Consider the following 21,214-nt stretch of genomic DNA (forward strand, 5'->3'; position numbering starts at 1 on the left):
TGGTTGAAAATTCCTTCTGAGGGAACACGTTGCTACCGCCACCTGGGGGAGGCTCTTTTCTACTTCATTCCAGAGAACTAGTGCTCATGAAGGATAGATCCTTTTCGCATCTGCCTCGTCAGACCCACACAAGAAGGGGGACTACCAGCTGTCTCCAGATTGCCTTCTCAGAAGTACTACTCAGTAGACTTCTTGAGAGCTGTAAGAAAGGACCAGAATGTAGCTACAAAGACATCCTGTATCTCATGCGTGATGTGAATGAGTTTGGGGAGGTGTGGACTATCAAATAACCAGAGGAGGAAGACAAATCAGAGATTTTAAATATCAAAACAAAACTAGTTTTAAAGAAAAACAACTTGCAGCTCCTTGTGTGCCTTACATACGTCATCAGTAGGTGTTTATGAGTTTGCATGTCCCCGACCGAGCACACAAGAGATTTTAACAGCTTAAGGTGATATGTTTCAAGTATATGCAAATAACCTAGGGAATTTTTCTAGAACAATTTGAATTTGTGAATTTACTACTGTTACATAGTCTGTAAATTATTATACACACGCATATATTCACTGGCAGTTTTCATGAAGTGATGCAGGGTTTATCCATTAAAATGGAAAAGTCTAAACTGTCACTAAGAATGTTTCGTACTTTGGCTTGGGTACCTTGTTACTTAATAGAAACACACTCGGAACTTAATTCTGGAAATATAGGTTTCAGGAAGTATTGATTTAAAGGATAGTCCTGTGAGATAACATATGTAGGCTCTGATTAGAAGACAGCTAATCACTTACAAAGAGGATGTCTGGTGACAGATTAACTAAACAAAACGATGCAGTACCAGTCCCCGGCTAGTACCACACAGTCAGGAGACCAAAGTCCATTTCAAAGAATAAACTGTACTGGTTCCAAGGAAACCTGTAAAGAATACATTTCTAGCATCAAAAGAGGTAAGTGGATTTAAAATGTATCATATATGTGATTGGAACTAAACAGAAATGAACGGCCACTTGATGCCATGGCACAATCGAATGAGCTGTATGAACGGCTACCTACGTATTGTTCAACTGTGTGGCTTCTGGAAGGTGCTTGCGATAAGACCTGGAAATCCTGGGGTGAGAAACCTTAGAGAACAAGAGAAACCTGGATTACTTAACACCATGTAACAGAATTATAAATCACAAGCAAAATAACAGCTATTACCAATTAAAGTGTTACTGAGGTCACGTGCCAGTTTGCCAGTCGCTTTGCTTACAAATCAATGAAAATGGTGAGTGAGCACGGGAGAGCTTTCCGTCTTCTGATATTTTCTTCACTCTCCTTCTTCAAAGTCTTGAAATTTTTATCGTGCATGTCTTCCTCTTGCTTGGTTAGTTACCCCCAATATAGTTTATTCTTTTTGTGGATATTGTGAAGCGTGCTGTTTCTCTAATTTCTTTCTCAGCCTCTTTGCCATTCGTATACAGGAAGGCTATTGACTTTTTTTTTAATTAATCTTGTGTCCATCCACTTCACTGAAGGTGTTTATCAGCTGTAGGACTTCTCTGTTAGAATTTTTGGGGTTGTTTATGTATAGTGTCTATCATCTGCAAATAGTGATACTTAGATTTCTTCCTTTCCAATTTGTATCCCCTTGATCTCCTTTTGTTGTCTTATTGCTCTAACTGGAACTTCAAGTACTATATGGAATAGATAGAAAAGAGTGGCCAGCCTTGTCTTGTCCCTGCTTTTAATGGAATTGTTTTAAGTTTCTCTCCATTTAGTTTGATGTTGGCTATCGGCTTGCTATATTTGCTTGATTATGTTTAGGTTCGTGCCCTATATCCCTGATTTCTCTAATAACTTTAACTTGAAGGGGCATTGGATTTTGTCAAAGGCTGTTTCAGGATCTAATGAGATGATCATGTGACTTTTCTCTTTCAGTTTGTTTATATGGTTTACACTGTTTTTATATATTGTTTATATGTTTACACTGACAGATTTTTATATATTAAATCAGTCCAGCATTTCTGGCATGAAGCCTACTTGATCATGGTGATGACTTTTTGATGTGTTCTTGGATTTGGTTTGCAAGTATTTTGCAGAGTATTTTTGTATGAATGTTCATGGGGGAATTGGTCTGAAGTTTTCTTTGTTGAATCTTTGTGAGGGTTAGGTATCAGGATGACTGTGGCCTCACAGAATGAGTTTGGCTTGGCTATGTTCCTTCTGTTCTATTTTGTTGAACTGTTTAAGGAGTATTGGTATAAGCTCTTCTTTGAAAGTCTAGTACAATTCAGTGCTTAAACCCATCTGGCCCTAGGTTTTTATTGGCCGAGAGAATCTTAATGTCTGCTTTGTGATATTAATTGAGACAAATGCCCATTTTCTTTAGATTTTCCAACTTTGTGGAATGCAGACTTTGGAAGTATGACCTAAAGATTCTTTCAGTTGCCTTGGTTTCTATTGTTATGTTCCCCATTTCATTTCTGATTTTGTTAATTTGGATATTCTCTCTGCATCTTTTAGTAAGTTTGGATAAATGTTTGTCTATTTTTTTAATGCTCAAGAAGAACTAACTCTTTGTTTCATTGAATCTTTGTATTGTTTTCTTTGTTTCTATCTTTTTGATGTCAGCCCTCAGTTTGATTATTTCCTGTCATCTATTCCTATTGGGCATGTCTGCTTCTTTTTGTCCTAGAGCTTTCAGGTGTGCTGTTCAGGTGCTAACATGAGATCTCTCCAATTTCTTTAGGAATGCACATAGTGCTTTGAACATTCCCCTTATCAACACTTTCATTGTGTCTGCTAAGTTTGGCTATGTTATGCATTCATTTTCATTGAGTTCTACAATGTCATTAATTTCTTTCTTTGTTTCTGCCTTGATCCCATAGTCATTCAGTAGTGAGTTGTTCGGTTTATATGAATCTACAGGTTTTCTGTTATTTCTGTTCTTGTTAATATTCAGCTTTAATTTGTGGTAGTCTGATAGGATACAGGAGGTTATTTCAATTTTTTGTGTCTGTTGAGACTTGCCTTGTGACTGGGTATGTGGTCTTTTGAGAATGTTCTATAAGATGCTGAGAAGATGGTATATTCTGTTTTGGGGTTGAAATGTTCTGTAGATATCTGTTAGGTCAGTTTGATTCATAACATCTATTAATTCCATTATTTCTTTGTTTAATTTTTATCTGAATGACCTATCCATTGGTGAGAGTGGAGTATAAAAGTCTGTCACTATAAATGTGTGAAATTCAGTGTGTGATTTAAGCTTTAGTGATGTTTACAAATATGAATTCCCTTGCCTTAGGGGCATAAATTTTAAAAATTGAAATATCACCTTGGTGGATTTTCCATCTGATGTATATGAAGTATCTTTCTCTATCACTTTTGAAAAATTTTGGTTTGAACATCTATTTTTTAGATATTAGAATAGCTATACCAGATTGTTTGTTGGGTCAGTGCTCACGAATCAGTTGGATTAACATAATAAAAATGGCCATCCCACCAAAAGCAATCTATAAATTCAACACACTCCCCTCCAAATTTCTAACAGAATTCTTTACAGACCTTGAAAGAACAATACTCAACTTCATATGGAAAAACAAAAAAACCCAGGACAGCTCAATCAATCCTACTCAATAAAAGAACATATGGAGGTATCACCATCCCTGACCTTAAGTTGTACTTCATAGCTGCAGTAATATAAACCACATGATATTGGCATAAAAAAAGACATGCTGATCCAAGGAATCAAATTGAAGACCTAGATGTAAATCTAAACACCTAGGGTCACCTAATTTTTGACAAAGAAACGAGAACTATACAATGGGGGAGACATCTTCAGCCAAAGGTGTTGGTCTAACTGGATGTTATATAGAAGAATGTGAATAGATCCACATCTATCACCCTGCACAAAATTCAAGCCCAAGTGGAGAAAAGACATCAACATAACACCAGATGCACTGAAGAGAAAGTGGGGGATACTCTTGAACCCATTGGCACAAAAGACAACATCCTGAACAGAACATCAATAGTGCAGGCACACAATTAATACTAAAAAGCTTCTGTAAAGCAAAAGACACTGTCAGTAGGACAAACAGCAGCCCACAGATTGGGGAACGCTCTTTACCAACTAACTCCACATCTAAAGAACTCAACAAACTATTTTAAAATGAGGTACAGATCTAAACAGAGAATTCTCAACAGAGGAATCTCAAATGACTGAGAAACACTTAAAGAAATGTTCAGCATCCTTGGCAATCAGGGAACTGAAAACCAAAATGACTTTGAGAATCCATCTTACACCTGTCAGAATGGCTAAGATTAAAAACACAAGTGACAACTTTAACTATGCTAAAATCTCTTTTAATTCTAAGTCTTGTATTTAAAATTAAATTAAATTAAGTAAAGCTGAATGGGCCATGATGCTTCATATCTGCAATCTCTGCGTTTGAGACAGGGTACAGATGAATTGCTTGAAGTCAGTCCAAGCCACATAGTGAGTTCAAGGACAGCCTGAGCTCTCGTTTCAAAAGATTAGGGGATGCTGGAGAGATAATGCAGTGGCTAAGAGAACTGGCTGTTCTTCCAGAGGGCCAGCATATGATTCCTGGCATTCATACTTGGTAGCTCACCACCATCCTTAATTCCAGTTCCAAAGGATCCAGCACCCATCTTCTGGCCTCTATAGGCATCAGGCATGCATGTGGTGCATACACATTCATCCAGGCAAAATACTCATAGATATAAAAATAGATAAATTGAAAATTCAATAAAAGAGAAAAGAAAGAAAGCTGAACTAGCTGTTTCTTCTCTTGTTCTGTTTCTACATCTTCCACAGTAAGCAGATTTTAAATCCTTTCCACAGATTCCTGAACTCTGTAATCTCAGTCCTGAATTCTCTCCTCCCCCACACCAGGGCAACAAGATGTTCCCACTAAGTGAACTTGTTTTCATGGGATTTGGCCCTTCCCTCCTTTTCCTGCAATGAGTCCTTCCTCAGACCTTCCTCACTTCTACTTGGTTTCCTTTTATGTCCCCACTATCAGTTACTACTGTCCGAATCCCCACTCTGTCCTGACACATCAGTAGTGATCACATGGCCCTGCTTCAGTTACTTCGAAGGAGGAGGAAGCACATTGCAGGCAGCACAGGAAGCTCTCTTCATCCATGGATGCTTCATCAGTAGATTTACCCAATCATAGACTGAGAATATTCAGAGAAAATTATGTCTATATTGGTCATATACAGACTTCCTTTGTCTTTGTCATTGTTCCTCAAACAGTAAAGTATGATGGTGCTTACATTTTACTGTTAGAATTATACTAAATATAATCTAGAAATCATTTAGAGCAGTGGTTCTCATCCTGTAGGTCTTGATCCCTTTGGGGTTCTAAGACCCTTTCACAAGGGCCACATATCAGATATCCTGTATATCAGTTGTTTCCAATACATTTTATGACAGTAGCAAAATGATAGTTGTGAAGTAGCAACAAAATAATTTTATGGTTGAGGGTCACCATAATGGGTTACAGAATTAGGAAGGCTGAGAACCACTGGTTTAGAGTATTATAAATGGTAATGTGCATAAATAATAAATACTACACCATTTTATATAAGTAGGTTGAATATGAACAGGTTTTGATAAATTCTGGAGCAGTAAGTCATCCCACATAGACACTGAGGGACAACTGTACACAAAATATCCTGGCCAGGCCAGAGGCTTTACATTGGGTAAGTATAGATATCTAACTCTCCTTGTGGTGCCTCTGTTTACCCATAGCTATGACAGACACCAACAAGATGATCATCAACTTGGCTGTCTTTGGCAGGACTCAGAGTGGGAAAAGCTCTGCTGGGAATGTTCTTTTGGGAAGTGCTGACTTCTACAGTAGCTTTGCTCCAGGCTCCGTAACCAAAGAGTGCAGCCTGGGCCGCAGCTGTCACCTCCATGGCTTCATGCGTCGAGGGGGACAAGAGATCAGCCTTCAGATACAGGTACTGGACACTCCAGGGTATCCACACAGCAAGCTGAGCACGAGATGTGTAAAACAGGAAGTGAAGAAGGCCTTGCTGCATCATTTTGGACAAGAGGGTCTCCATCTTGCTCTGCTGGTCCAGAGAGCTGATGTGCCTTTCTTTGGACAGGAAGCATCTAACGCAGTCCAACTGATGCAGGTAACACAAAGATGTAGTTAGGCTGGCACCATCTCATCTGGGGCTGTTATCTTCATGGGCAAGACTTTGGAAGAAACTGGTTCAAAATATACTTGAACTATAAGGTGCTAGCCATATAGCAGTAGTTAGTAAAAGGGAATTTTTCTGCCAGGAGTTCTATTTTGTAATTACTTTTAGACCAGAGTTTCTCTACCTTCCTAATGCTGTTCCCTTATAATAAGTTCCTTATGCTGTGGTGACCCCCTTAAACATAAAATTATTCCATCACTACTCCATAACTGTAATTTTGCTACTGTTATGAATTTTAATGTAAGTCTGATATGCAAAATATCTGATGTGTAATCCTGAGGAGTTGCAACTCACTACTCAAGAACCACTATTTTGGAGGAACCCAGTCCATCATTCTACAGTCTACAATCTACATAGACAGAAATTTTTAGACACTACCTTGCAGGAGAAGCCTTAAATTCTTAAGAACCTTGAACTTGAGAAAGTTTGTACAGTGTAACCCCTGTACCATCCGCACCAGAATCAGTTGGGCAACTTGTTGAAAATGCAGACTCATCCATGACTATTGGCATAGTACCTCAAGAGGGAGCCCTGTGCATCTGCATCTCCATGTTTCTATGTAGATGTATGAAAACAAGGTGAGGTTCAAAACCACCAGCTTAAATGCCCACACACATGCAACACCAAGAGGACAGCTTGTTATTACTATTTATCAACAAAGGCGTATCTGTCCACTGATGATTCTCCCGTGTAGCGCTGGGCACTTTCAGACACAGGAAGTCCAAAAGCTCTTAATGCGGAAGAGGCCAATAAATGTCAGAAAGGACAACGTGTCAACTGCCTAAGCAGTATAATGTGTAAGAGGAGCAACACAAGACTTAGCATTGCGACAAATGTCACAGGGAAGCTGTGCATGATTCATGGGAAAGAAACCAGTGATTTCCCGTGTTTCCCTGTCACAGCATGTAGGCAGAACCCAGATGGCATATGCTGTATTTGCTTGCACCAGTTTATTTGTTCACTTATCATCAGTCACTAAGTTGGGGGTTTCATTCATTAGACGGTCCAGCAAAGGGTCTAGGGAAGAGAAGGGGATCTTGGCATGTCCACAGCTAGGAGGAGTAAAGAATGGATGTATTTATACTGCCAGAAAAGTGTAGTAGAGGGGCCCATGTAGACTATCACATTCAATTCCTGGACATCATTCATTGATCTGCTACGTTCTGGCCAAGCTCTTGATTCTCTAGACAGGGGTCACCCAAGTTTAACTGCTGGGCCTCACGAGTAGAAGTCACTAAGTTCAGATGATGAATGTCCCCCTGTCACTAGTGAAGACAAAAGATTGGCCCAAATGGCAGACACAAGGTTCGTTTCTCAAGGGTTATGAATGTTTTTAAAAGTTTAGGGGAAAACCATGTGTGCGCTTACAAGAAAACAGTGGAAAAGTTAGAGCGGCGAGAGCAAAAACTTCATCATGAAACTCCTAAAAGAGTCAAGTCATGTTGTCAACAGTAAACAAGATGGTTACAATTAAGATACAATGTGAAATCTAAGGCCACCATGCAGTTTCCCACGCTATAAAACTTGTGTTTCCAAGCATTTCTGTTAGAAATTGTCAGGAAACCTGTACCCCAATATCGGGATAATTTTAAAAACAAATTTAATGTTCTTCAAGGCTGCTTTACACATACATTTAATAAATTCACAAACAACTGCTTCTCAGAAGCCATCTAGACTCTCTCCATAGCCGTCATTATGCTTCCCTGTAGTACACCATGCCGTGCCCAACAGGATTTCAATACTATATATTTTGAAAATAGACTCCTCTAGTGTCAGCATACAAAACCTTATAATCCACTATATTCCGACAGTGCAATTTAATTCATACCTGTTTCTTGCCTTTTGAGATGGTCTCTGCATAGCTTTCTCCTGCAGCTATGACTCAGGGATTGAAGACCAACATGATAGGGGCAGAAACAAAGTTCAGATCCTGTTTTTTTTTTAATAGAATAAATAATTTCCCTTATTTCTGAATATCAGCAAACAAAGCTTATCACTCCTCTGAACAGCCCTACGAGTGCCGGAAGTGATTGCTGACCTGTTTGGAGCGCCTCTTATCTTCCAATATGGACTTTGAGGCACAGGCATGATGCTTATGGCTTTCTTCCTGAAGGTGCCTCCATCACTCATGGCAGCCAGGTGTATGCTCCCAGATCAGGAGCAGCTGCCAGATGTCTTCATATTTGACAGGACCAAGAGCAGATGTCTAAGGGTCTAAGGTTCATGGGTTCCAGGCTTATCCTGAATTCCTTTTCCTTCTTGGCTGATAAACAGGAGAATGGAGTAACTGTCCGTTCCTTTCTGGGTAAGGGAGGAGTCCTGGCAGAGAAGGATTGGCCTCATCTTTCCCATGCTTTTCTATTGTCTCCTGGTTTGTGCTTTTTACTCTGCAGAGGAGTCATAGGCTGCCAGCTATGACAACTGAAGCATTCCTTCAAATGATATTCTCCTTTATTTATATTAGGTCCATAATAATTTAGAGATGTGAGTTGTACCCTCCAAAATGGGAAAGGAAAGAATTGCTTCATGTGAGTGATGGTGGGAATATTATTTGAATTTTAAAAAGAAAATCCATAAATATATTAGAGAAGGCATAATACAGACTCCTCCTCCAATAAAGAGCCAGCGTGAGGGAGACAAGGTAGCTCTAAGAACTGAAACTATGAACTGAGTAGAATTGATATTCTTTTGTACAGTCAATCATAGACAGTATAATTACTGTGACTGAGCAGGCTTAAGAAAATAAGAAATAATTTTTGGCTTAGAACCAACAACTCAGCTGTTGATATTTTTAGGTGGGCGCTCATAATACAGTAGGCTCACACAGGCCAGTTATGCGTCTGCATGTACTAGACAAACCTCCTGGGCCTATTTAGCAGTTAGAACTTACTCAAGAGAAGCCCAATGTTACTAGCCTTTCTTGGTTTTCGATTCACAGTCACAAAGAATGCTGATTTTACTGATATTAAAGACGTCTACACATTAGTGGTAGTAAATCTGACATGTTTAGCACTGAGCTCACCTGTCTTAGTCAGGGTTTCTATTCCTGCTCAAACACTATGACCAAGAAGCAAGTTGGGGAGGAAGGGGTTTATTCAGCTTACACTTCCATACTGCTGTTCATCACCAATGGTATCCTGAGCCTTTGTCCCCGCCGGCAAGAACACACTCAGGACAACCGGAATCTTCTGCGGCAAAGCTTTTATTGCTTACTTATCAGGAGGGAAGACCCCGAACCGGAAAAATGACGCTGCTTATATGGCCCGTAGCGTGACGTTTCAGCACCTGATGTGGCATAACAGCTCCTGATTCGTTGCTCGCCCATCACCCCATTACTACGCCTCGAGATGGGCAGTGACTGGGCATGAATTCACTCTTGCACTTGCGCATAAGGCTTGTTTACTAGTTAGGGGAAGTGGAAGCCAGCGCCATCTTATAATGGCGATTGCTCACGGCACGCACGCAATGGAAGTCAGGACTGGAACTCAAGCAGGTCAGGAAGCAGGAGCTGATGCAGAGGCCATGGAAGGATGTTACTCACTGGCTTGCTTCCCCTGGCTTGCTCAGCTTGCTTTCTTATAGAATCCAAGACTACCAGCCCAGGGATGGTACCACCCACAAGGCCCCTCCGCTTGATCACTAATTGAGAAAACGCCTTGCAGCTGGATCTCATGGAGGCATTTCCTCACCTGAAGCTCCTTTCTCTGTGATAACTCCAGCTGTGTCAAGTTGACACACAAAACCAGCCAGGACATCACTTTATAGGAGAGCCACTGAAAAATGGGAGCGTGGCCCTGTTCTAACTCCACTCTTCTGCGCTGAGGTGCTCACTCTTTCATTCACATGAACCACAGCAAGGCATGGCTTATACAGAGGTGAAGAACATGGTGTCTGTTATACACACCTGTGTTCAGACTCCTTCTTACCTACTTGCTGGCACCATAACCTTTGGCACGGAACTTTTCTAAACCTCATCAGAAAGCAGTAGGTGTTGAAAGTATCTCCTTAACTCAAATTTCTTTTCGGATTTTGGCATGAGCCTGGCAGTAGTAAATCCTTTGAGACACTGGCACACCATAAGTACGACATAAGTGTTTAGCCATGGGGATTATCATTTTATATTACTATTAGCCAAGGCCCAGGCCTGCCGGTAATCAGCCATGTAACTTCCAAATGAGCCACTTAATTAAGCCTCAAAGCCTTAATACTCTCATCTTTAAAATGAGGCAATTTAGATAGATGCTTTCTAATGTTGACTATTCCCTGAATTTGACTTGAGATGTTATCTCTAGATTTTGATTCTCTGGAGAGAAAAACTAGCATTTTAAGTGGAACAAGAGTAAGGGAATACCTTACACACACACACACACACACACACACACACACACACGTATGATCCTTATTATTCTCCTGTTCCTTGATAAGTTTTTCCTCAGCTGATGTAATTGTTGGCTTTTTTCTAAAGTTTCCCCCTAAAAGGTCCAGATGCTATGATTTCATCAACCACAAACAAATGGGGCAGGGCTGGTGAGGTCCTGAGAAAATGAACAATTCCTGGAAAACAAAGTGTGTATCCTAACTCCCTGTCCCTAAAGGATGGCCTCCTACCCACTAGCACCGTGAAACCAGACAATCCGTGGTTGTAGCGTTTCCAGCCGGCTTAGTACTATATTTAAATTATTATCACCGGATAAATTACTTTTACTCATTTTGCTCTTTTATTTTAACTTCTTTTGAGATATTGATCCACTGTGATTGTTCAGTCTCTGAGTCCGAGGAGAACATGTTTGGCCTCTGACATGGTGACTATCACCAAGTGACATTGTGTTCAAACATTCAACTATTTCCTTGCCAAAGACCAATGTAAAGATTATAAAGTAAATCAGCCATTCTTGTCTGGTTTGGGCAGTAATTCAAAAGTGCAATTTCTCTCACGGCTTAAGACCTAAGTATCCTTTCGTAAAAAGTTATCAGTCTGTAAAAACTTCCCAGCGGCTGAACGCATGGGCCTGTGAGTGGCAGGGCTCTTAGTGATTCCCTCATTTATCTGGCATGAGATAACTCTGGAGTATAAGAGCCACCTGAATCGAGAAAGGAAAGAAGGAAGCACGCTATTACAGAAAACCAGGAACTAAGACAGTTACACTACTTACTTTTTAAAGTATTAGCTCAGTAAGAAAAGCATTCTGCTAAGCAATATTGTACAAAACAATCTTTTAACGTGGACCTTTATTTTGATGATGACTCAGAAATACTTAATGGCAAGTTTGATCTAACAAGAGCCATCAGGATGGTGGGTTTGGTGGTGCACAAGGGCTAAGAGGACCAGTTCTTTACCAGCCTGCACGTAAATATTTTAGTATGGTTTTAATGTGGCTCAGGCGAGGTAGGCTGAGGGCACTTAAGTGAGAAACTCTCAGATAAGACTGTTTGGAGCTGAGACGAAAAGATCTAGAGACTGCCATACCCAGGGATCCATCCCATAATCAGCCTCCAAACACTGACACCATTGCATACACTAGCAAGATTTTGCTGAAAGGACCCTGATATAGCTGTCTCTTGTGAGGCTATTCTTGGGCCTAGCAAACACAGAAGTGGATGCTCACAGTCAGCTATTGGATGGATCACAGGGCCCCCAATGGAGGAGCTAGAGAAAGTACCCAAGGAGCTAAAGGGATCTGCAACCCTATAGGTGGAACAACAATATGAAATAACCAGTACCCCCCTGGAGCTCGTGTCTCTAGCTGAATATGTATCAGAAGATGGCCTAGTTGGCCATCACTGGAAAGAGAGGCCCATTGGTCTTGCAAATTTTATATGCCTCAGTACAGGGGAATGCCAGGGCCAAGAAGTGAGAGTGGGTGGGTAGGGGAGTGGGTGGGGAGGGCATGGGGGACTTTTGGGATAGCATTGGAAATGTAAATGAAGAAAATACCTAATTAAAAAAAAAGACTGTGGTCAAAGATCAGAAGCTGAACCTGGGTGGAAATAAAACCCCAGTATCATATGATCTATCACCATTGTACAGGCATGCCTACATTCATGTGTGTGGTATGTGTGTGCATGCACACACACACACAGGTGCATCCACAGCTTAAGTGTGAAGGTCAGAGGATGACAAGGGTTGGCGTTCATGTGGGTTCTAAGGACCTAATTTAGGTCATCATGACACTGGGACTTGGGGGACTCCTTCATGGTTCCCTGATGATACAGGAGGAATGCAGGTCCTTTCGTGGGGTTCTTAGTCTCAGAAAAGTAGTTTAAGGATAAACTCAAATGAAAGCTCAAGGACAATTTTATTAGTTAAAAAAATAGAGTGAGTAAGCTGAAAATCTCGGCAGCTGCTTAGGGGAGAGCAACGAAGGAGAGAAGAGAAAAGCCACACCCTTTGCTCTTTCCACAGGTGTGCAAGTCAGACACAGGGTGGGAAAGCAGACATGTGGTAGGGAGGGATCCTTTAAAGGAAGAGTAAGAGAGCCCCAAATGCTGGGGAAACTCAACGTGTTAGGGAAAGCATACTTTTCAAAGAGATAGAAAGATTCTGGGAAGGAAAGGCACAGTGTCTCATTAAAGGGAAAATGATTGGTTGCATATATATATTTGCATGTCTTAGGTGACTCTGACTTCCAAGAGGTAGTCCCTTGGAATGGCCGAGCTGGGACAGCAGCTCTCTACCCAGGCCAGAAAGCTTGCTCTCTTTGATGACAACACAGTTTCTCCTAGTGTGCCTTTTCTGTTACTCAGACATACAGGCTCTAACTGTAAGCACTTTTATCCCCTAGGCCATCTTGCAGGGTCATGTTAACCCCGTTGTAGCAAATAATAGCTATTTATTGTCTCTTGGCACTTGAGATAAGAAGTCTAGAATCACAGAATTGGCAAGGTTGGTTTCTTCTGAGAGTACACACTGTGTCCCAGGCTTCTCCTATTTTCAGGGCCCGTACCGCCTCCTTATATTTTTGACTCTGTTCAGATTTTTGTTTTACATGGACACTAATACTTTTAGATCAGGAGTAAACCTAATGACTTTAAGTTAATCATATCTTTATGGCACTCTTTACAAATAAGGTAAATTCCAAGGGATGGGGGATTAGGACTTGGCATATGAATTAGGAGAAGGACACAGTTCAAACATAATCTCGTAATTCACATTGCCACCTATGCCTTTTCCCTACTAGAGATGTGTACAACACACTACAGGCACAACAGAGTCCCCACAAATGTCATTTATTTTGACATGCTACCATCATCTACAGTGGGTTGTTGGCATCATAAGGATACTTAGATTTCTAGAGTTATGATGTTTAATAGCTGTGCAAACACAAGTTCTCTAATGGACTTGGACTTAAAAGCACATAAGAATGTGAGAAATGATGCACCATTTTCTGAGTTCTCTGATAAATTTACTCGTGTGTTTACCGTTGAGATAATGTTTTCTGATATACTGATCTTGGAAAGTCAGCTCATGTATTCTTGAAGCAGGACTTTTTAAGGGAACTCATAATTCTGTGGTGTAGGTAGACAGATTCTGATTAGGAAAGGGCGAACAGGTGGACTCAGCCCTACAGAGATTTGCTCCGAATGCAAAGGGAAAGCCCAGTCTGTGGGAGATCTGTCACAGTGAGCTGTTGAACCCAGAAGTACAGGATTGTGTCCCAGAGAATAATATTCAGAACTGAACCAAGCTAACTGAGCCTGCTCTTTGATTCAATCGGGATGGTCATAATTTCAAAAATATTTAGCAAGTATTGTTGAGAATTCCCAATGTTCATTTGAAACCTTCTCATGATAATGCAGACACAGAGAATGTACCTTCAAAGAAGTCAGTGCTAAGTTTCAGTGTCATTTGCCTAAATAAATGGCTCTGGTGAGAGCCTGGCTGCACTCATGGTAGGCAAAGATTCATGTTGAGCATCAAAAAGTTATACATGGCCAAGCATGGTGGGTGCCTGCCTCTAACCCAGCACTAAGGAGGCAAAACCAGGGTTGATATGTTTGAGATCAGCTAGGGGAACAGAGTAAGAATCTTTCTCAAAGGACTCAAACTAAAACACATCAAACTGAAATGGGGGAGTGGGAGAGGAGATGGGAGATGAAAAGAGATTGCCGACTTATAAGAGCTTTATATCTAACACCAGTTCTTTATTTTTGTTTGTTTGCTTCTGACTACTAGAAGTCCTTGCTAACTCCTGCTATATTCATTCATAGACATTCTGTACTTTAAAAACAGTGTTACGAACCGGCAACACCATTGTAAGTATTTCGGTCCCAGACACATCTAGAAGGAAGAAAATGTTACTTTGCTGTCACTTGGTTATGATTTCCTGTACGTTCGGAAACATCCAAGGGTTACATGGTTACTCCTAGATGCCTTTTGCATTGCATGAGCAGTGTGCCACATGCTGTGGCTTCTGCTTTCTATCATCAGCTAATTTTCACTCATCAAGCAAGAATTTATTGCACAACCAACTTGCACATATCACTAAACAAAGGGACGACCATCTTCAGTGCTTTTCAAGCACATTAGAAGAAGCTATTTGATAAATTGCCTCTGACTCCTGGCATGTGGCAAGAGGAACATGAGGATTACAGTAATCTTGTGTAGCTGTTCCAACTAACCAAATAGATTTTGATCTTAGCTTTTCTGTTACTTGTCATCTGGTTAATCAATAAAGCATAGCCAGATTATGTCATTTTATTCCCTTAGTAGATATTTTAGGGGTGATAATATAACAGCCCAAAAAATAAATAAGAAGGAGATTCTGTAGCAACTGCCTTGCTCAAGGTACCACCAATATAAAAGGAATTGGGTGACTCTAACAGGGTCTCTCCTTGTGGAGAAAGTATAAGTGATCCCTGAGTGCTGGCCATACCACATTCATGGTAGCCAGCTGCTCTGCAGCATTAAGCCTTTGCATATCAATTATAACAGCAAAGTAAAGAGAGAACCAAAGCCTTTTTGCTGTTGTTGTTCAGAAACCCCATCCATCTTCTTCAATGTGCTAACAACACTTGAGCTCATAGTCGCTTCCCATTTCAGATATCAGCTTTCAGAAATATCATGACACATGGGTCTGTTGGCTAACAACATTGGACTTTGGTAACGGCTTTGTGTATTTTTTTTTTTTTTTTTTTTTGGAATAGAGTCCAAGGCAAATAGTCATTTAACTTCTCTCTCTTTCAGGAACTTCTGGGAGATTCCTGTAAGAATTACATGGCTGTCCTTTTTACCCATGCAGAAGAACTCGAAGAGGCAGGGTTGAGTGAAGAGGAATATTTGCGTGAGGCTTCTGACACACTGTTAACCCTGCTCGATTCCGTTCAGCACAGATATATCTTCCTGTCCGGAAGAGGAAACTTGTGCAATGAACAAAGAATCAAAATCTTAGAAAGAATCATGGAGTTTATAAAAGAAAATCATTTTCAAGTTCTTAGTTTGGCATAAAATTTAAGTGAGGAGAAGAGAGCTCCAGGTATTAATCAGGGTCAGAAATCCAATTTTATAACCTGCCTTTCTTCACATGAATATGGGGCATGAGAATTCCCTGTATGGCTATTGAGCCATTTTGGGGGAAAAAAAGTAGATAAAAACTAATATGAAGGATAAAAGCTTTCGTGATATCAGAATTATACTCATAAGTATTTATCCAACAGAAAAGTGTTCATTTGTGCAATTAGAAACATGCATATACAAGAATGCTCACGGTGGTACCATTCATCAGAGTCAAAGACTGAAAACTATCTAGATGTTTGTTAATAGAATAATATTCAAATTGTGGTATACTAACCCACTGAGATACACAGTGTGAGGGTGAACAAGCTCAATCAGCTGTCATAGCAGTGATCAACCATCTAAGTACAACACTAAGAGAAAGAAGCCAGACATAAAACTCGCTCAATGACTCCATTTGTAGAAAGGTCAGCAACAGTCAAAGACTAATGCAACCTAACTACTCTGGTGTGAAGAAGTGCTGGGTATCAGCAAAGCAAAAGGATGCTGTGGGGTAACGGCAGAGATGTTCGTAAGGCTAGTTCCTGATCTGGAAGCTGGTTTTACTGGATGTGTACCCTGTGAAAATGGAACAAAATTCCCTGTAATGTATGAGCTCATAACTGTATCTGTGGGTATAACTGTGAAAGAATAAACTTAATTCCTTTTTAAGAGATTTATGTCACTGCTTACTTGATGCAAGAAAAGAAAGATTGTGTAGCCAAGCTAGAGTTTGTGTCCTCATGTACACCGTGTATACAATGGGCACTTAAATATGTTCTCCATAGTTGCTGCAATGATTAAATGGATCGCCATGAGAGAGAGACTGGATGTTAGCTTTCTTTTCTGCCTTACCTGCTAGCCCCACTTTGATTTGTAAATATTAAGAAAAACTCAGAGCAAATCCTTCAGCAAACCCCTATAATAGTTCTCGGAGCAGGCTATTACTGCAGTCTGGACTACAAAGTGGTGACTCTTGTGTGTTTGCATTGCTATAAGTACCTGAATGATTTGGCCACTTGAGAGAGCTCTTCAGGGTGGTTTTAATGAGATGGTGATAATGAAAAGAAAGCAATTGTAGTTATCAAGAGCCATGTCCATCATCACAAAGGCAGAATCATATCCCTTTCACATGTGATTAAATGTGAATCTTCCCAGACAGCAGCTAATTCATCAACCATTTTCATAAAGTTAATTTGTGGTTTATTTTACTTCATTTTGCTTACTGTGAATAGCCTGTAGTCATTTCCATTAGAAGTGGGATTATAACTAACGAGTTTCTTCCAAAAGCAGTTCTCAAAGAGCTAGTATTATCTGAACCACAGATAACATTTATCAGTCATCAACTTCCTGTTTGTTAGGTAGACAGCTTCGGATGGACAGTGACAGACTTAGCCTTATTTCTCTCCCATTATTTTATTATATTGCTGTCAACACCAGACAGACTTAATTACAATGGATGCTTAATTGATACATAGTATTTGTACATCTCTATAGTGTATTGTGGTAATTCACTGCTTATTATATAATATGTAATGATCAAATCAGGATAATATGCATTTGACTTCTTATATGAATCATCATTTTTAAATGTTGGGAATTTTGTACTTCTCTAGTCACTTTTAAAGACATCATAGACAAGCTAAGGATGCACAAGGCCTTAGGTTCAACCTGGTCAAGGCAACACCAAAGCAACAAAGGATGAACAGGTGTAGGGAAATGTGAAGTTAAACTGGTAGGTATACGTTTCATATTTGTATGATACAGAGCAATTTTAATAGAGAACAAAATATGTGTCATCAGTTACAATAGTTATATACTGAGCAGGGTGAGAAGCACCAGAGATCTCGCCAACTCCATGATTCCCACGCTCCTTCATATCCAGAAGTTCAAGTTTTCCATGTTAGCTTGCTTTTCTCCCTTTCTTTCTTTCTTTCTTTCTTTCTTTCTTTCTTTCTTTCTTTCTTTCTTTCTTTCTTTCTTTCTTTCTTTCTTTCTTCCTTTCTTTCTTTCTTTTCTTTAGATTTCCTGATATTATCAGGTTGATTTTTCTAACACTTTCCAATGTTTATTTTGTAGTTTGGGTATAAACATGTTTTCTGCCAAATAATATTGTTACTGAATTGTCTCCTTTGTTGAAGAACATGGGTGCTTCTCCTCATTTGGGCTTATTTGTTTTATGTGCCTGTTATTTCTTGCATTTTTCTGCCATTTCTTCTAATTTTCCTAGTTTGAGAATGTTGCTATTTATCTTGTTTATTCTCTTTAACTGTTTGGAAGTTTTGCTGGAATTCATACTCAGAACAGGAATCCTGTATGTTCTCTATTATTGCTTGATAACAAAGTTACAACTGTTTATTCAACCAAGAAACGTTTCACTGATAAGCCCTTCAATTGTGGGTGTTAAGGCATGCAGAATACCTTCATCTCTTCCTTCTTCTTTTCTGCTTCTATCATCCTCCCCATAGAAAAGTTTTTAGGAATGTTTCTTTTCTTCATATAACTGGGTTCTGCAAGACCATTAACCCAAGACTTCCTTTTATGGGCTGTCCTGTTTGTTTCAAGAGCCATTTTATGCTACTTAAGCCAAACACCCGTCATAGTTTAAATTATTTATCAGCATTCACAATTTCATTATGCACTTTCAAATGAATCTTGTTTTCAGCTTTGATTCCTGCCTTTTGCTCTCCATCCCTGACTTCTCAGTACTAGAAACTTTCATCTTTACCACTATTTCCTCTTGTCTTCATCTTCCTCAATGTCTCTAGTGAATGTTTCCCCTCATATGCTCTGCATTCTTGCATAGTCACTATTAAATTCCAAGCATATCCTTGAACACACTACTACACAATAGCAGTATTGGGTCTTCATGATAATCAGTGTAATGAAGGAAGGAAATACTGTGTCTGTTGGGAATGGGAGTTGACTCTTACGAATCACTGAAGTGAACTCTTGTTATTGTGCTTGAGTTGTGCACCTCTTTCTGGATGACAGTACATATATTTATCCACAGTCTTAACCATTTTTTTGGAGAAAACTGCAACTCTCAAGATACCCATGTGCGCAGGATTAGCTCTTGGCAAAATAAATGGCATTCTGGTAGCTATCCTTTGGTGTCCTGCTGCCTTTTCTATTAGAGTCTATTATTTGCAGTCTTTACTTGTGTTCTTCAGATGTCTAATCTAGATGCTAGCCTCATCTGGGTGACAATGGATTTCTGCTGAATTTTAGACTGGAAAGTTCTTTGAACATTCCAAAGCTCATAGGATAATAAACTTGGTGTTTTTGAACTCATAGGATAGTATCCTTGTTGCTATTGAAAATTTTGGGGGGACTTTAGTGATCAAACCCCCCAGCTCAAATACTTAATTTTCCTGGATATAATGCCTCAATGAATATTTTCTGACTCAATGCCTACTTTTCCCTTTTTTCTTTTATAATCTACTATGGATGAAAAACCCCCAGAAGTATCACCTCAAAGTGTATTCCTGAGAGATATTCTATTATGAAGCCTAATGGGAGTGGCCTTAGCCCAAGAGCAGATTTCATACCCCAAATGCCATGTTCTAAGATGATTTAACAGTTCAATGACGTGTTTATGGTAACAGAACAAAGAATATCATAAATCAAGGCACTTTCGGATACCATGGTGGAGGCACGAGGCAGATAAGTTACAGCAAAGCAGGGGGGAGGGGGGGACTCTTCCATGAGACTCAGATGCTACTGACAGCACTCTTAGCCCATTGGTTGGTTGAAAACGAGGACTGTCTCTATATTCCAAAAGATTTACCTAATGGTCACAAAGATGTTAAGCCTGGTACTGAGGAGGAAAATAAATGGGTTCTGAAGTGAGATGGGGATGACCCAGTTTGGCTTTGGGCTTTCATTATTCCAACCTCTTCACATCATTCAAGTTCTAAGCAGTTTATCAGCCATGCAGAAGGTCCAGTGGAAGCTGGGGGTCATTTTAGAGACTTTCCTTCACACTGTCGTTTTTTTATTATTTTTGTTTTGAGATTTTATTTTTATTTTATGTATACAGATGATTCTCCTACATGTATGTTCATGTACAACATCCATGCAGTGCCCTCAGAGGGCAGAAGAGTGTGTTGGATCCTCTGGGACAGAGTTACAGATACTTGTGAGCAGCCATGTGTGTGCTGGATATCGAACACGGGAACTCTGGTAGAGCAGCTCATGTTCTTAACCACTGGGCCATCTCTCCAGGCCCAGAGCGTGTTATGGGCACTCTGCCTTCTATCTTAAAGAACTGCTTCCTTTTACCAGTCTAGCAGCTTTTAGATACATCATATTTTGTTTTCAAAGGAAAAGAAAAATCGAAGATTTTCAAGCATTACCATAAAAGAGCAGACTAAAGATTGCAGAAAAGGTGAAAATAAATCTATAAAGGAGAGAGGGCCCATATTAGGAAGACATAATTTCCCTCAGTTGAGAGAACCAGGAAGTAACCAAAGCCCTAGAAGACTTACCAGTCTCCATTGCTCACTTATAAACTAACCCTTTATACTTGAGCCCTCAGTGGATGGGACAGCCTTCCTTTACCCTTTAGTATATTAGTAGAGATTCAGATTGTCCAAGGACCTGGAAAACTGGGGGAAAGAATCAGACCATGCCTGCCCTTCAAGGAACTCCTCATGGAGAGCAGAGAGCTTTAAGCAAGAATTACTCCGCCTATTGTAGCATAAAGAGGCCTTGAACCACCTCCCCGTTTAAAAATGGGCATATGGTCTCTATTCCATTTTCTCAAATTAGGGCTGGAACAAAAGTATCTCCTCTTGCAATTGCTCTCTCCCTCCCCGTTTGTTTTGATACAGACAGCTAGTAGTAGGCTAGCCAGGCCATGATAACAGTATCGCTATGTTCAAATATGTTTTAAGAATAAGCTTCCTTTCCCAAGCTTCGGATGTTTCCGTTTTTAATATACCTGCTATTTACAGATACAATGTTATCTTTTCGCATGAAGGATGAAGGCTGTAGGAAGAAGTTATTTCAACCACAATTATTCTTTTGCTAACTTACTGAAAGCAGCTTTTAGTTTGCCTTTTCCATCGGTCTTTTCAAAGAGGAATTCAGGCACGGTGTTGATTTTGGATGACTCTTCTTTGCTCTTTCCAAATTTCCCAGGTGTGAAAATCTGAGAGGGTTTTAATGAACCAGGATCAGCCAAATATGTAATCTTAGGGCTAAAATCGTAAGGGGATATATATATCAAGAGCATTTCTCTATGGGGATGCATAATATTCTAATGAGGCAATTTACAAAGACAAATGTAACACTCAGTCCAGAGTGGCTTTGCCAGAAAGGCCCTGAAAGCAGATGAACAAACAATAACTGATATTTGGATAATTTTGTGGGCACTGTAGAGCAAGGGAGAGCAAGAAGACTAGTCACCCCTCATCAAAGAGGATTATTCATTTTCCTTGTGATTCCTGAGCCCCGGGGTTGTTTGGCTCTTGTTGCTAAGGACAATAGCTCACCAGA

The 21,214-nt window shown here is 40.0% G+C and overlaps 1 protein-coding gene across 3 annotated transcripts; it reads left to right on the top strand.

Annotated features, from left to right (window-relative positions):
• Positions 1-881: 881 nt before the first annotated feature.
• On the top strand, positions 882-18,818 carry Gimd1 (GIMAP family P-loop NTPase domain containing 1). Of its 3 annotated transcripts, none has more exons than NM_001372140.1 (3): positions 882-944; positions 5,759-6,153; positions 15,407-18,818. In NM_001372140.1, exons 2-3 carry the CDS (start codon positions 5,761-5,763, stop codon positions 15,665-15,667), a joined length of 654 nt encoding a protein of 217 aa, NP_001359069.1. In that variant the 5' UTR covers positions 882-944; positions 5,759-5,760; the 3' UTR covers positions 15,668-18,818. The 3 variants fall into 3 exon arrangements, with proteins under 3 accessions (NP_001359069.1, NP_001359070.1, NP_001257359.1); NM_001372141.1 differs by lacking the exon at positions 882-944 and adding an exon at positions 964-1,109; NM_001270430.2 differs by lacking the exon at positions 882-944 and adding an exon at positions 1,122-1,264.
• Positions 18,819-21,214: the final 2,396 nt, after the last annotated feature.

The sequence above is a fragment of the Mus musculus genome, chromosome 3, assembly GCF_000001635.26.
Source record: "Mus musculus strain C57BL/6J chromosome 3, GRCm38.p6 C57BL/6J".
Lineage (NCBI taxonomy): Eukaryota > Metazoa > Chordata > Mammalia > Rodentia > Muridae > Mus > Mus musculus.